Source organism: Tupaia chinensis, unplaced genomic scaffold, assembly GCF_000334495.1.
Source record: "Tupaia chinensis unplaced genomic scaffold, TupChi_1.0 Scaffold000450_1, whole genome shotgun sequence".
NCBI lineage: Eukaryota > Metazoa > Chordata > Mammalia > Scandentia > Tupaiidae > Tupaia > Tupaia belangeri.
Window position 1 is genome coordinate 838,068 of NW_006159956.1, and position 15,864 is coordinate 853,931.

General features: G+C 52.7%; 1 protein-coding gene across 2 annotated transcripts in view; it reads right to left on the reverse strand.

The window, feature by feature from the left end:
* DNAL4 (dynein axonemal light chain 4) overlaps window positions 1-11,350 on the reverse strand; it is a 12,586-nt gene extending 1,236 nt beyond the window's left edge. Inside the window, exons 1-5 of one of the 2 annotated variants that reach the window (XM_006155372.2) lie at window positions 11,246-11,344; window positions 3,980-4,038; window positions 3,225-3,433; window positions 1,643-1,726; window positions 15-236 (exon numbers count right to left, since the gene is read on the reverse strand). In XM_006155372.2, coding sequence (XP_006155434.1) covers window positions 72-236; window positions 1,643-1,726; window positions 3,225-3,293 — 318 coding nt within the window. In that variant the 5' untranslated portion in view covers window positions 3,294-3,433; window positions 3,980-4,038; window positions 11,246-11,344 and the 3' untranslated portion in view covers window positions 15-71. Of the gene's footprint in view, window positions 1-14; window positions 237-1,642; window positions 1,727-3,224; window positions 3,434-3,979; window positions 4,039-11,245 lie in introns of both variants that reach the window. The other variant, XM_006155373.3, reaches the window with a different exon arrangement.
* Between the last annotated feature and the right edge of the window lie 4,514 nt (window positions 11,351-15,864).

Consider the following 15,864-nt stretch of genomic DNA (forward strand, 5'->3'; position numbering starts at 1 on the left):
GCTCCCTGCCCCAGGTGAGTGGCAGGAAAAGGCCCTGCAGGGGGCGGGGCGCAGGGGCAGGGGACAGAGTGTCAGGAGCACTTCCAGACACACACAGCCAGGGTCCCCCCAAAGTACAGGTAGAGGAGGTTCTTCACCTCGTGTGTGATCTCGAACCCAAAGCCTTCGCCGATCACCACGTGCCAGGAGGAGCCGAACTTCTTGTCCATCGTCTCTTTGATCATCTTGGCAGCACTCTGGAACGGAGAGGGTGTATCAGGCGAGGCGGGAGGGCATGAGTCAGCCCCCTCTCCAGGAGAAGCCTGGTACGGAGGGTCGGCCGCAGGTCAGAAAGCCCCGCTGTCCTGCTGCTATTACGTCCTGCTCAGAGCCTGTGGGAAGGGGCTACTCACCGGGACAGAGGTCCAGACATCACCTCACCGGCCAGGTCGAGACTGGCCCATGTGGGAGTCCTGGCTCTGCACCTGTCCGTCACAGGACCCAGTGAAACAACGGTCGAGGGCGCCCTGTGGATCCCCGAAGGCTCAGTATGGGTCCTGCCAGGTGCCGCCTACAAGGCTCTTCCCCAATAGGACAATGGGCTCTGGGGAGAAGCTGACTGCCCCCCCAGTCGTGTCTGTAGCCCAGCCTCCTTTGCCACTTTTCCAGAAGCTTCCCTTCAGTTTGAAGAGGCACCCTGCTTTGTGGTGAGTTTGTGCTCAGGCACCAGATGTACTGCCACGGACCACGCAGTGCGAAGCGCCACATCCTCACTGTCCCAGTAGCAAGTCCTCGTGACTGGCCCCATGTGGGGAGATCAGAAACTGGGCTCAGCCGTGAGGAATGGAGGGGCCGAGCGTGGGTCAGGGTAGGAAGGGCTGGAGGCAGGACTGAACTTGGGTGTGGCTGACCCAAAGCCTGGGTTCTCACTGGCCGGGTCACTCCCACCAGCTGTCACAGCACCGGCTTTTTTCTTCTTCACATTTGCTATAGGGTGTGTGTAATCATCAGAGACAGAGACAGAGACAGAAAGAGGGAAAGTGAGAAGTCACCCCTCAGGTGGGATGGCCACGCCGCAATCCCTTCTTCATTCTCCTCTCTACGCTTCGGGCATGTGCACATGCACCTGGTGTGTTTTTCAGGCTGCTGGGTCAGGGACTTGAACCGCATGGTTGGCCATGTGGGATGCAGCTACCATAACCACCACACCACCAGCTGGCCTGACACCAGCTTCTTTCTCACACACCAGCAGACTGACAGATGACATTCCTATGCCGACGCCCACTGACTGAGCCCCAGCGCCGGAGCGTTGTCTGGCACATCTTCTTTGAATGGATGAACGATACATGAATGAATGCCTGGGCAGGCCTCTGTTCCCCACCGGGGTGGAGCTGCGGGGAAAGCTGCCCTAATCGGCAGCTGCCTGGAGTTGGGAGCTCGGGCGGGGCCATGGAGACCCCGTGCGGGCTTCGCTGCCCGTGTGTGCCTGGAGTCAGCTCCGGCCCTTCTCTCACTGGCCTTCCCCAGACTGCAGACTCCGCCGAGGGAGGCCCTGGCCTGGCCCCAGCAGGACTTTCTGGAGCTGGCAGCAGGGTCTGGGCCACCCCGTCCCCCAGGAAGGGGTCACTACGGCACCAGGGGCTGCCTGCACTGCAGGTAATACCTCGTTGTTGTTGGAGAATTTCTCACAGGCTGTGACACATAGCTCCATGGTCTCCACTCGCATCTCCTCTGGCATGTCCGAGTGCTAGAGACAGGGCAAGGGGGACAAACAGAGAGAGGCTTAGCCGTGACCTGGACTTCCTGGCTGGCCTCTGTCCCCAGCTTACAGCACGGACATTAGAAAGCTGCCCTGGCACAGCCCTGGCAGGTGCCCCATCTCCTGGCAGAGGGGCTGCACTTAGGGCAAAAGGGGCATGGAACGGAGCTGAGCCACAAGCCCCATGCCAGGGCACCAGGCTCCATGGGCACCACACTGGTACCCACACACACCAGGAAATGCCAGCTATGGAAATGGCTTGCGATGGAATCTTGCCCAGAGCCCAAGGAGATGCTCAGCCACTCCCGAGGGCTCCTGGTTCACCTCCTGTCTCCCTGACCGCCCTCTCTCCATCCCGCCTTCCCGCCCAGAGGGCCCTGGGCCCAGTCCCACCCACTCCCCTCGAGGATGCTCATCCTGTCCCAGCATCTGTCAGTCTTCTAATGGGAGGGTCTACCCAGCATCATCCCCAGCTCCGGCCTCGTCCGGGCTCCGGGCTCCTATGCCCAACTGCCCCATTACCTCACTTGGATGTCTAAGAAATAACTCGTGATTTTCCCCACAAACCTAGTCTTCCTCCAACTCCCTTTTCTTGGTAATGAATACCATTTTTTTTCTCCCATTATTCAGGAAAAAACCCTCTACGAGTTACCCTTGAGTCTCCCTCCTGCACTCGGCACCCAACCCACCAGAGTCCAAAGGCTGTGACCTTCACGGTGTGTCCTGAGCCTGACCCTGCTTCCCACCTCTGCTCCATGACCGGAGCCAGTCAGGGCCTCGGTAATGGTGTCCTTGCTGGTCTCCCCATTCCATTCTGGTACCCGAAGCTACCCTCCTCCTAACAGTCAGAATGATCTTTTAAAACACCAAACATCATCACTTCCCTGCTCACAGCCTCCCGTCCTCTCGGAACTCAGGAGACAGCCTGCATTCCTCATGTCCTCCTTTACCGCAGCTGGTCGGGCCCAGCCCCTCCTACTCGGCCCCAGCTCCGCTCTCCCTCCCCGCACCCCACTGTAGCCCTGCTGGCTTCTCTCTGCACCTCCAAAACATGGGGCTCACTCCTGCCTTGGGCTCTTTTCCCTACTTGGACAATTCTCCCCAGATCTTTGTGAGGCTTGCTCCCCAGCTTCATTCGGGTCTTCGAGCAGAGAGCCCTCTCCAGGAGCCAGCCTTCGCTCCCCAGCCCCTCACCCCGTCACCGTTTTCCTTGTAGCACCTACTGCCACGTCAGGTTCCCTAAACACGCCTCATGTGGGTCAGACCTTCGTCTGCATGGTGCCTAGAATCATCCCGGCATAAAACAGGTGGCCTAAATAAATACTCATCAAGTGAATGGATGAACGCGAGATGAATCACTGTGGACTCCTGGATGTTGCGACCTGAGCCAGCAGGGCCCTCAGTGACTTCCTCCCACTGCCATCCTGCAGGGGCCGAGCGCCGCCCAGCGCCCAGCGGAGTGGGGCCTGCCTCCCGCCCGGCTTACCCTGACTAGAGGGAAGGTCTGGAGTCGCTTATAATCAGCCTCCTCTTTCTTCCCTTCTGTTTCTCCCATGGTCCTTCCACTCTGACCACTCGAGGAGTGAATGGGGCTTCCAGGAGGCGCTGGGACTGGCAATTAAGACACACCCAGGAGATTCAGGAAGCAGGCCCTGCCAACTTGGTGGGAGCAGAAAATGTCTCTCCACAAGGGTGCTGTGGAAAACAGGAAAAACCAGGAGAAGAGTTGGCTTAAAACCCGCGCATCACAAATTAGAAATGTCTTGGTAACAATTTGACACCTCCCCGTCCTAACTCCTCCACATCCTCTTCCAAATGGCCAGCAAGCCTGCAGACGGGAGGATGAGTCAATGCGAGATGCTGGGGCCTGGCGCAGAGCACACTGGTACGACGCCGCAGCCCACACTGGCAGCGTCAAGACAAATACTGACGACGGGCCAGGCCGAGAGCGGAGCTGCGGCTTCTCCACGCGCCCACTATGTACACGGTTCTTCCCTGCCCCAGATCTGGTTAGGACACCCAGGTCACCATCGACAACCTGCATCTATCGGCAAGCAAGGGGCCCCATTTGCGAGTCCCTGGCCTGTGTGGGTGGCAAGGCAGGAACAGCGCGACGCTATGCCCATCTTGGTACGCAGGCTCCCTGACTGTTCCCACCTGCGCCCTCTTGGGCTGCCTGGTCCTGGCTGGCTGGCCAGAGAGCTGGGAGGCCTGGGCATGGGAGCTGGTTCAAACACTCACCAGTGGTACAGCCTCAGGTCAGGAACACCAGGACGGTCTCCCCTATCTCATGGGCTGTTCTGAGAATTCAATGAGACAATGCGTAAAGTGCCAGGCACCAGGACACCGTGCCAGGCACCGGGCAGGGACTGTCGACTGCGTTTCTGCCCTCTGGTCCCCAGAGGAATAAAATCAGGGATGTGTGTGGGCATGCCTGGAAAGTTACAAAGCCTTATACATACGTAAGGGTTTTTTCCCTCCCAGATCTAGTTATCTAATAACAGATGGGGCCCTTCATAAAGAGATGGGCCTAGATCCTAAATGCCTGAGAGCACTGCCAGAAATCCGGGTGCTCCTCTTCCATCCCACAGTTCAGCTTCTGTGAACTCAGAGGGCTTTTTCTCTCAGAACTGACTAACGAAAGCAAGTCACTGCACTGTGAGCCCTCACCCCGGCCTGCACAGGGGCCACCACAGTGCTATCCCTGCACTTCTCACGTTTCCAAGCACACGTGCATGCACGCGTGCCACTGAGCCCTAAGAACCTAGGTGCTAGCAGGCAGGAAACGAGGCGCGGCGCCTCCTGTGTGCCTCCATCTAAGTGCTTCGCCTGCATTCTTGCAGTTCGGCCAGGCGACGAGGCCAAAGCAGGTCCTGGACGAACGGGTTCAGGGAGCTGTTAGGTTGCTGGCCTGAGGCCGCTTGGCCAGTCAGGGCAGAGCAGGGTATGAATCCAGGCTGGGCCCGTCATGGGCACCGTGCCCCATGCACACACACACACACACACACACACAGTGGGCACGGTGCCCACTAGTGCAGCCTGTGTGGCCCGGCGCTCAGAGGAAGCACTGCTCTCCCTGCAGTGTTAACTAGTTCCTGTGTGAGCCCCACCCTGGCCTGGCGGGGCAGTGAGCTGTCTGGGTGCTTTTTCCATCCGGGCTCTGCTTTCCATCCTTTCTCTCTGACGCTTCAGAAGCCCTCGGCACCACTACATTTGGCTGGCTCCCTTGGGCGGATCAGCGGGAAGCTTGGCACGGACTCTGCCACCCCACAACACTGGTATTTTCCGACTTCCTGGTGGACAGATGGCTCTTCTTACCTCCTCATTCTGGGCACTTGTACCGCTCGGATATTAGCACTTTTTGTTCATCTCTACACGTAAGCTGGCAAATTAGCAAGCACAATCTCGTGGTACTTTCTGGTCAGGTTCCTTAGTTCACTAGAGCCAGTGAATCGTCCTGTCTTTGCTTGTTAATGTTAAGACCCATCTTCCTGTCCTCCCAGCTCTAGTAACAGCCACTCCACTGCCGCCGCCTCCACATTCATCAAGAGGCGACACAGCCGTCGCTACGAGATGCTAAAGAACGGGGCTTTCAGGCTTGTTCACCTGAGAATTCCAAGACAGCTTCTCGCTAACATTTCAACTGGCTTCCATTCTCCCTCGGGGCGAGGCAGTGCGGGTGCCAGGAGTGGTAGCGAGTGTGCACGGCCGGCCTCAAGGAGATGTGTCTGTGACCTCCCTAAACCTTCCTCCACTGTGCACAACCTGCTGAAATGTCACAGGCCTCAGAGGGCATTACCAAAGCCCGTTCTTCAGGAACAAAGGGGAAGTGGCCACTGGAACAGTTATCAGCCACTGCGGGGCCACAGGCCAAAATACTGAGGTGTGAGGACCAATTCTAGAACAGATGTAGATTCTGATCCCTTCCTTGCTATGGGACGTTGAGCAAGTGACATGTGTACCCTGAACCTTGGTTTCCTTCCCATGAAACGAGATCCCAAACCCCATCTTCTCACTCCCAGAAAGCTGCACAGCCCCGAGGACATGTGTGAGCATCCAGAGTGTGCACCTGCCTGCTACCAGCCAAAATTTAGCCCATGTCACTCAACCAAGCTGATTAAGGACCGTGACTGCAAATAGCTCTCCCCACCAGTACATGCACTCTGGGGGTCCAGAAGAGAGAAACTGTACGGAACGGAAAGGGGTAGCTACAGATGATGCATTTCCAAATACAGAAAGGGGGACAATTTTTTATGACGCTGTATCAGTGTAGGACAGCTAGTCATTCAGCCACGATAAAACCCTGCAAAAACAAATGCTACCAAAAATAGCAGAACTGGAGGTTTAATAACCTTATCAATCTTCCATGCAAATGAGCATGTGTCTGAAAGCTTCAGGCCAGGAAGATTCACGCAGGCCTTAAAGAGCCTTTTAATAATGTAAGTGTGCCTGCAGCCAGGGGGCTCGGAGCTGCAGGGTACAGAGGCCCACCCCATCCCATCTGTCCACCATGACGCAAGGCCAGGGTAGCCTGTTCCCTCCCGTCTGCCCTTCATTCCAGGGCCCTCATGCACGTCCCTTGGTGTGCTCTGAATGGCCTCTCAAGGAAGTACAGATGGGGACCCTTAGCACAGCACCTCGCCAAAGCCAGTGTCCCTTGTCCTGCTGCCCCTTGTTCTCTTATGGCATTGATCTTAGTGACCATTTATTATTTGTTTTTTGCAGAATTTGGGAAGAATCCTTAAAGGGGTTAGGGTATGCAGGAGGGATGGAGAATGAAGAATGGATTCTGGGAAATCAGGTAAAAAATACCTACAAGCCCACGGGGAAAGGCAGCCAACTAGGTGCCTGGATATTCTTGGCCCTGAGGTCACAGCTGGCACCCGCTGCACCCATCATGCATCTGAGAACACCAGGACACACCAGGGGCACAGCATGGCAGTTTCCAGTGTGGCGTCACGGGCAGGTCTAAACCCACCTTGGTTTGTTTCTGACAAGCGCTTACCTCTCTAAGTCTCCATTTTCTCATCTGAAAACCAGGAGTAAGAAAGGACTCTACCTCGGGACCAGCAAATGACATAATGGTTATGTCACTGGACTCCCATGTAGTGGACCTGAACTGCGGTTCAAGTCCTGGACCTGGTACCTTAAACTCATGCTGGGGGTGTGTGTGTGCATGCCCAAGATCCCGAGAGGAGAATGGAGGAGAAGGGATTGCCAGCATGGCCATCTCCCCAGGGGGTGATTTCTTGCTCTCTGTCTCTCTGTCTCTCTCTGTCTTTCTGGCGAGTGCATGCACCTTATAGCAAAAACCTCTCAAAAAAAGAAAAAAGAAAGGACTCTACCTCAAATAAATGTCAGCCCCATGACCGTAGGTTCTGCAGGAAGGAGAACCATGATGTTCACAGACTAGCCAACCTCACAGCCAAACGTTCAGCTGAACCAGTCACTAGTTACTGAGTCCCTGCTAAGTGCAAACCTCTGCTAGTGTGGAAGAAAGAGAGAGGGCCACAGGGACATCTGTCAAAACCAGTTTGAGCTGGGACCAGGGTGGCAGTGGTGTGCTTATGTCATGTTCTGACATCCTCGTAACAAGTGCGGGAAGCTCCCATTTCTCAGGTAAGGTGCCTGAGCTCAGAGGCGTTTTATGGCTGGTCTACGGATATACAGCCAGCAATGGCAGAGCCAGGATCCGAACCCGGTTCTATTCTCCTGACTATGCCTTCTGTGCTTTCTCCCCTGGCACAGCAAGTAGGAGATAAGACACTAATACGAGTAAATAACTTCAGTACTTAGCATCCAGCAGTCCAGGCATCTGGCCAGGCCCACCTCCTGCTTCCAGCCATGTCCACCATACACACTGTGCCCTTGGGCATCCTCTGCTTTTCCTGACACATCCACCCTATGCCACCTTCCTCCCCCTCCTCTTTTATTTTTTTAGCTTGCTATAGAGTACGTGCATTCACCAGAGAGAGAGAGGGAAAGTAAGAGTTCACCCTCTGGAGGGGACGGCCACATTGCAACCCTTTCTCCTCTATCCTCCTCTCGGGACTTAGGACATGTGCACACAGGCCCAGCGTGATTTTCAAGTCGCCAGGTCTGGGACTTGAACCATGCAGTCGCCACGTGGGATTCAGTGCCTTAACCGCCATACCTCTGCCTTCTGATAAAGAGATGAAGAACAAAGTGGCAACATAAGGAGGAAGGACCCTTGGGTCTTCGGACACAGGAGAATGGTGTGGAAGACCAGGCTTCCCAGAGGCCCAGATGGGGAGCAAGGACAGGGCTGCTGCTTTCAACATCTTGCTAAATAAGAGCATTAAAAACTACTACAGAAGAAGAAAACTTAAGAGTAAGAAGGAGCTAACTGAAGAAAAAAGACCAGCCCTTCTAGAAAAAGGTAGTTACCTTTTAAACACACACATGAAAGGTTTCTTGTGTTTTGTTTGAAAAACGGTTGTCATTTCTCCTCATTTTACTGAGGTCCAGATGGAGAGGGAGGGAGAGAAAGAACACGCGGGACAGGGGCAGAGGGGAGGAGACAAGTGGTCTGGTTACTCTTCTCGGGCTGCCATTCTCCACGTTGCCTCTATGTCTGACACAGGAAAAATGGCGTGGCTCACGTGGCACACTTTCATGGATACATCCAAATTTGGAGGAAATCCCAACCGTTTTTGTCAAGATTCAAGCATAACAAGAAGTCCCGGCCATCACAGTGATGAGCCCTCCGCGAAGGCGTTGCTGACTTCACGCACGGATCACGCGGGCTCCCGGCCCCCTCTTGCCCACTCAGGAGAACAGATTTGAAGACAAGGGACTAAGAATGACAGTATCACAGGAGTCGATTGCTCTTGGCCCTGATTTATTTTTTAAAGATTCATTCATAATTGCTAATTACTGGTGATATCTTACAACAGATCACAACCTAATCGAGGGCTGTGAGTCCAGACAACTGCCTGGAGCTGAGGGACTTTATCTATTCTAGATGTCCCGGAGCAAGAAGTCCAGTGTCTAGCATATGGCCGAAGTCCCCCTAAAAAAGCCAAATTGGTTGTTTTTTTTTTTTTTTTTTTTTTTTTTTTTTTTTTTTGGGGGTGTTTTTTTCCTAAGAGAGAGAAAGTGAGAAATCACCCCCCAAGCAAATTGGTGTTTTTTTTTTTTTTTTTTTTTTTTTTTTTTTGCTATAGGGTGTGTGTGTTCACTAGAGAGAGAAAGTGAGAAATCACCCCCCAAGGGTTGGCCATGTGACCCCTTCTCTTCCATTCTTCCCTTAGGATTTCATGTACACACACACACATGCCCGGCATGATTTTTCAAGCTGCCCAGGTCCAAGACCCAAACTGTGGAGTCAGCCATGTGGGATCCAGCATCGTAACCTCCACATCACCTGCTGGCTCCAGTCAAACTGTAATTGAATTATAATTCACTTGCCTGATGGGAAAGGAGAGGAGCTATCAAACCAGTCGATAACATCTATTGACTGTTATTGAACCTGGTGCTCTTGAGTCAGGCACCAGGATGGGTACCCCATAGACAGGAATACCCATTTACCCTCCGCAATTACTCCAGCAGCAGACTGGCACAAACATCCCTACTTTACTGATGACCACATAAGCTGAGAAAAGGATTTTCCACTCAGCTAATCAATGGAGGAGCTAGGACTCAATCCCAGGTAAATATGACTCCAAGAGTTACGCTTTTTCAACTATTGCACCACAAGCAAGAGGCAGTCCCTGCCTTGAGGGTGTTTACAGTCCACTATGGACACCAACACATATACACAAGATGCTAACTGTGGTTCATGGCAGAAAGTACTGAGTGCCACAGGATAGGTGAAGAGATAAAGGCGAGAGAAAAATCTCCAAAGGATTGAGAGAGGACAGTAGGGAAGCATGGCAGCAGGGGCAGCGTCTGAGTCAGGCTTTGGAAGGTGAGTGGCAATCCTGACAGGTGGGCAAGGTGAGGAGAAATTCCAGGCAGATAAGCAAACACAGTGGTACCAAGACAGAAGGCTCAGAGAACTTTCTGGGGAAGTCTGACAGTCCAATTTGGCTGGAGGACGGAATTTGGCAAAGAAGGGAGAAATAAAGTCAGAATTGCAGAGGTATAGAAAGGTCCTACAACCCAGCCTTAAGAAGTGTGGTTATTTTCCATGGGCAACGGGAAGCCCTTTAGAGGTCTCTTGGTTGTGTGTTAGGCAATAATTCTGGTGGGCTGGGCTGAGAGGAGAGACCGGAAGGAGGGAGAGCAGTTAGGAAGCTACATTAAACACTTGGTCCAGGGTGGCGGCTTCAGGAACAGAGGGAGTGTAAGCTCCTTGAGGAAGCAGAATCAGAGCAATTCAAGAACTGTCTGAGTGGGTCAGGCATGACAGAGCGGTGGGTGATACACCAGGAGCATGGTGGTGCCACGGACGGAGACGAGGAACCAGGCAGAACAAATGGGTAGGCAGAGAGGGAGACTGGTTTCATTTTACTACTGTGTTTAAGAAGCTGGTGAGAAATGCAGAGAGCTGTGTAGGTGGGCACAGGAAACCAATGAATCATGGATCATCAGGGGCACAAGGGAGGCCGCTGAGTCCAACCACCACATGGATATATCAATCTTGGCCTGTCTCCCCCCAAATCTCCCACCCCTAAATGCGCCTAGCCACAGAAGTCTAGGAAAAACATCAAAGCTGGGGATAATGGCTCTGAGGGTCAAACGGAGAAATAACAGCTGTGGCTGAGAAGGTTGGTAACATTTCTCAGAGGTAAAATATGGAGAAGTAAACGCCCAAGCAAGAGCATAGTGAATTTGCACTGGAGGGAGGCAGAGCCGACAGGGACCCTTCAAATTCCCCAGGAAGAGGTACTGGACTTAGAGAGGCACAGACTGGAACTCAAGGAGGTTAGGTAAGTGCTAGGTCCTGCAAATGAGAATCCAAATGAAGTCTGCCAAGTTCTCATTTTGCACAGGGAGCACATCCTTAGTGAAGCCAACAGTGGGTCAAAGAACAACCACCTAGAACGTCAGTGTCGTAGAGGTCTCAGGGGCCGTTGAACCCAACTTCTCGTTTACAGATGTGGAAACTAAGGTCCACAGGGGGAAATGACGAGCCCCGTGTCCCGCAGGTCGCCAACTCTCCGAGTCAAGTGGTCTGGGCCCGGCCGAAGCTACGGAGACCATCGGCCCGGCCGCAGGATGGGGGGATTACTCCGAGAGGTGCGGATATTAGGGTGTTGGGGGAGTCGCAACCGGAAGGATGCAAGAATGCAGAGCTGAACTGGGCCTCTGGCGGGTGGAGAGGAGCGGCCTGCAGAGTCGCGATGGCGAATCTATCCCAACCGAGCTCGGAGGTCCCCGAAGTCGGGTGGGGGTGAGAGGACCTGGGGCTGAGGAACCACACGCAGGAGACCGAGGTGGGGCCTTGGCAGTGGGCGAGGCCTTGTCCGCCTGGCATTGTCTCCAGTCCTCCCTCCCGGCCGGCCCTCCCCGCCTAGCTGCCCGCCGCGCCCGGGACCTCACCTGCTCCCGCGGGGGCCGGAGCCAGGGCCGCAGCCAGCTAACCCCCGCCAGGGTTGTCAAGGAGCGAAACAAGAGTGTCCTAGCAACCAGCCAGGAAGTCCTGCCTCCTCGCCGGACGTTGACGGGAATTCTACTTATTATTGGTGGATAACAGTGTCAGTCAATGTTGAAGGGCCCTACGAGTAAGGGTGGCACGGGAAGGGGCGTGGCTTAGGAGAGCGAAGGAGGCGGGGCTTCACTTATAGTCGTCCGAAGTGCGCCGGAGGAGGCCAGGCAAACTGAAGTTCTGCTTTTAGTATTGCTTTGGGGGTTTCTTTTAGTCGTTTGAAATAGCAAATGCAATTTCTTGGTGTCATGACACTGAGCTGCTACTTTTTGGGGCTCTCAGAAGCCTAATAATAACTAGCACTTATGTAGGTCTTTACACTTAATACCTCACTTAATTTTCACTACAATGTCTTCAGGTAATGTGTCCGTAATCCCATATGAACTAACGTTCAGAGAAGTTAGGTAGCACGTTAAAGGAAAGTATCAGGGGCTAGTAGGTGATATGGTGTTTAAGGGGCTGGAAACCCACATGGCTGACTGTGGTTCAAGTCCCAGACCCAGCAACTTGAAACGCAGGCTGGGCACATGTGCATGTGTGCCCCAAATCCAGAGAGTAGAGTGGAGGAGAAGGGACTGTGGTGTGGCCCTCCCCTCTGGGGGGTGATTCCTCACTCTCTCACTGTCTTTCTCTGTCTCTTTCCAAGGAGCACACATGCCCTATGGCAAAAAAAAAAAAAAAAAGTAAATCAAAATAAAGATAATGCCTCTGGAGAAGGTATAGCATTGCCCAGCGCCCTCATAGAGTCTCTGAGAGTTTGTGCCATCTAGTTTACATAGCAGTCCAGATTCTGCCTTTTCTTTCTCTTGGGAGGGAAAATTTATCTGATTGATCTGAGAGTATTAACAGGAGAGAAGTGCAAAGGAGAAGCACAGGTAGATTCCATTATTTGATAATTGTATCAAAGGGTTAGTGGAATACTCCATAATTTAAACATCTGCTTTATTGTGATGAGTACTCAAGATGAAATCTCACTGCCACATTTACTGGCATCTCCTGGGAGCTCAGCCCTGGCCAGGTACTAGGGATTGAGAGAGGAGTAGGATGAGGACGTTGATCCCATGAAAGGCACTGTCTGGAGGCTGTGTTGGAGTGGGGGTAGGGGTAGCCCTGGAACAAATATTGGGTCATTGGGAAAGTCATGATGCATTTTCGCATAGAAAAGCATAGAGGAATACGTCATGACTTTCCTGATGACCTAAGAGATACAGAATAACGTATTCTACCCGTTCCAGGATAGAGGTGTGAGCCAGGCGCAGGGAGTAATAGCTCACTCTGACTATGGAGCTTGAGTTGTTTGAGACTATGATGACCACCAGGCCAAAGTGGGGGGCAGAGTCTGCAGAAAACTGTTGGTGGCTCCAGGAGATCTGGGTGTAGGGAGGATGTTCTATAGGTAGGAGGTGATAGGGGTGAAGATGCAGAGGGAAGTAAGGATGTATTAGAAGGACTTTGAATTGCCATGTTCAGGGAATTGAGTGCCCCCTATGGGGCCATTGAAGGGTGTCAAGTAGGGCAGCAAGGTGATCTGATTTGAATCAGGGAAATATCACTTTGGTGGTGGAGGCCACCTTCCAGCCTTGTGCATGGCTGGATTTGGAGTGTGTAGATAGAGTCATGCACAATGTGTTTGGTGTTAAGACTTGGCAGCTTTGAAGTGGGTTAGGCTCCTACCAACTCCCAACTTGCTTTCCTGGGGTGTGTTCTGTGTGTCCGTGGAATGTCTGACTCAGCCTCCAGATTTCCTTAATCCTCTTTACCGGTTTTCTCCATGAGATGGAAGGTGGCCTTTGAGGGGGATGACGCTCTTGTCTCCGCCTCTCACCCAAACTTCTCCCAAAAGGGGTCTGTGTTTGCTTCTTCTCTTTCTCACCTCCCATTCACTCTTCAGCCCACTGCAATCTGGCTTCCACTCCCACGACACCACCGAAATTCCCTCTTCCATGGTTACCAATAACCTGAAGAGTGGAACTGGATAGGCCTCTCAGTCTTCTATCTTACCAGACCAGATTCCTCTGCTGGCCTGAGCCAGTTGACCATGCCCATCTTCCTGAACTTCTCTCCACCTGGGGTAGTGTCTGTGGAACTTTACAATGCAGACTTGGAATGCTGACGGGCGGGGATGTGCATTCTTCACAAGCTCCCCTGCTGCACTCTGATGTTGCGACTGGCTGCTCTAGTCTGACATCTGGATTGCCTCGCTCTTCTGCATCTCCATCAATCTTGTTTCCTTTTTGGTCTCCTTCCTGGGCTCTTCTTCCTTTGTTCTCTGTGCTTATCGTGACCCTCTTTTCTTCCCACCTGTGCTCTCCAATTTCTGCTTGAGGTCACCTCGTGAGAAACAGCGTTTTCTTTGGTCACATTCCCTAGCGTATTAACTGGACAAGAGGATGGGTATATACTATGAAACAGTGCCCTCCCACCCCTGGCAATTCTGGGCATGCCAGTCCATGCACCTCTTGTTGAGATCTGCTGCCTTAAGTATAGTCCCCTGAGGACTCCATCTACTCCCGTGGTTCCCATGGTTAATGTTCCTCTGAATTCGATGCTCCTGTATTTTTCTCACCAGATTAGGCTTCCCTTTGGAGCTCCCGACTCAAATATCCAATTGCCTTCTGGCCCACCTCCACCAGATTGTCCCGTAAACCCTTCAGTCTCAATGTGCCCTATGCCGAATCGATCACCCCCTCCAATCTGTGCTCCTCGAATTCTCCAACTCAGTATATGGCACCACCCACTCAGTTGCCTCCCTCAGAAGCCAGGGAGTCGTTCTTCACACTTCCCCTTACCGTCGCCCACTCCCAGTCAATCACAAGCCTGCTGACTCTGACTCCAAACTGACTCCTGATGCAGCCCCTTCCAGCCATGTGCATGTCCTCCCCACGTGTGCAGCACCATGGTCCCATCTGTCTAGTGCAACGACCTCCTAATGGGACTTCCTGACTGTGGTCTTGCTCTCCTCCAAACCATGTCAACGTGACCCTTCTAAAACCCAAAGCTCCCACTGTCTTCCTCTGTTTAACACCTCCATGCTTCCATCACCTGCTAGGTGACATACACGTGCCACAACCTGGCATTGAGGGCTCCCCAGTGTGGCTTGTGGGCTCCTCTGCCTTGCTGCTCATGCCCCGTGCAGGTTCCAGTGACATACCCTCACACTCCAGGTTGTTTCTTGCCTTCTGCCTTTGTTCTCTCTGCCCCCATTCTTCCTCTGCTCTTCCTTTTCTCCTTTTGACTGTATGAGCCATAAGCTTTTGGCCCTGCTCATATATGTTGGGATCCCAACACTGGCAAGCAGGAGAGTCCTGTCTCGTCTGGAGCGTGCTCCTACCACGGCCGGTCTCCACTGCTGTGCACTTGAGTTGACTTATTTGTCTCTCCTGTGAGCTCCTTGAGAGTAAGGACCTTGTCCTATTTATCTTTGCCTCCCAGGTTCCACACAGGACCTAATAGCATAGGTGTTCAGTGACTGTCTCCTGAGTGTGTGAGTGAATGAATGAGGTGGACAGAGTTCGACCCTTCTTATTCCAGACTCCTCTGGCTAATCCCTGAGGTTCAGCCTGTGTTTTAGTGACACCCTTTCATGTACTCCTGCTACATCAAATGGGGGACACCTGGGAACCAGTTCATAAGCTGATCAGCTCCAAGTAGCAGAGACAGGAAAATAAAGGCTTTGGCAATTTCAGGATTTTGTTTTTCTCACATAATAAGAAGTAAGTCAGGGTTGGCTGGCATGGATCTCAACCACCTCATCAAGGACCCTAAAGAGCCATCCCAAGGTGGCCCATGTAGCTCCAGCATCTTGCTGGCCTTCTAGCAGAGAAAGGGGCAGGACAAAGGACGAGCCAATGACTGTGGGCTTGGTCGGTGACCTTGTATCTCATTGGTCAGATGATGTCACATGACACTTAGCTACAGAGAGACTAGAGAATATATTTTTAGCTGGACATATGGCTGCTTGCTGTAGAGTTGGGGGTCTGTCTATGAAAAAGCAGGGAAACATAGATGTTGAGTCTGCCTGGTTGCCCAGCAGCCATTTTCCCATCTTCTTTACTCTGAATTTCTCTTGAGCAAGAGTATTGGCACTCAGGGAAAATGGGTCCAGCCCCAGTGGATGGATCCTACCTTGGTTTCTTGCCTTCCTGCCTTTGTTCTCTCATCCTTTCTGCCCCCATTCTCCCTCTGCTCCCATTTCTCTTTGCTTGAGATGGATTTGGGGGTGAATATGTGACCTACTTCTGGCCAAGAAGACATAGTTGCCTGCTAGGAGATTTCTGGAAAAGTCCTCCTTCATAAACAAACAAAAATAAGAGAGAGATGTGACAGGGTAATTGTCTCCCCTTTTTCTGTCTTGACCACAGATAGGTGATGACAGTAGCTTAAAAGCATCTTGGAAACTTTACCTTTGGGAGGGTCAGAGACACAGGAAGCCAAGATGCTGAGGATGGTGGGGTAGATCCTGGCTTCTGGATGACATTTTTGTGTGGATCAATTGACCAATTGTGAAACCGCC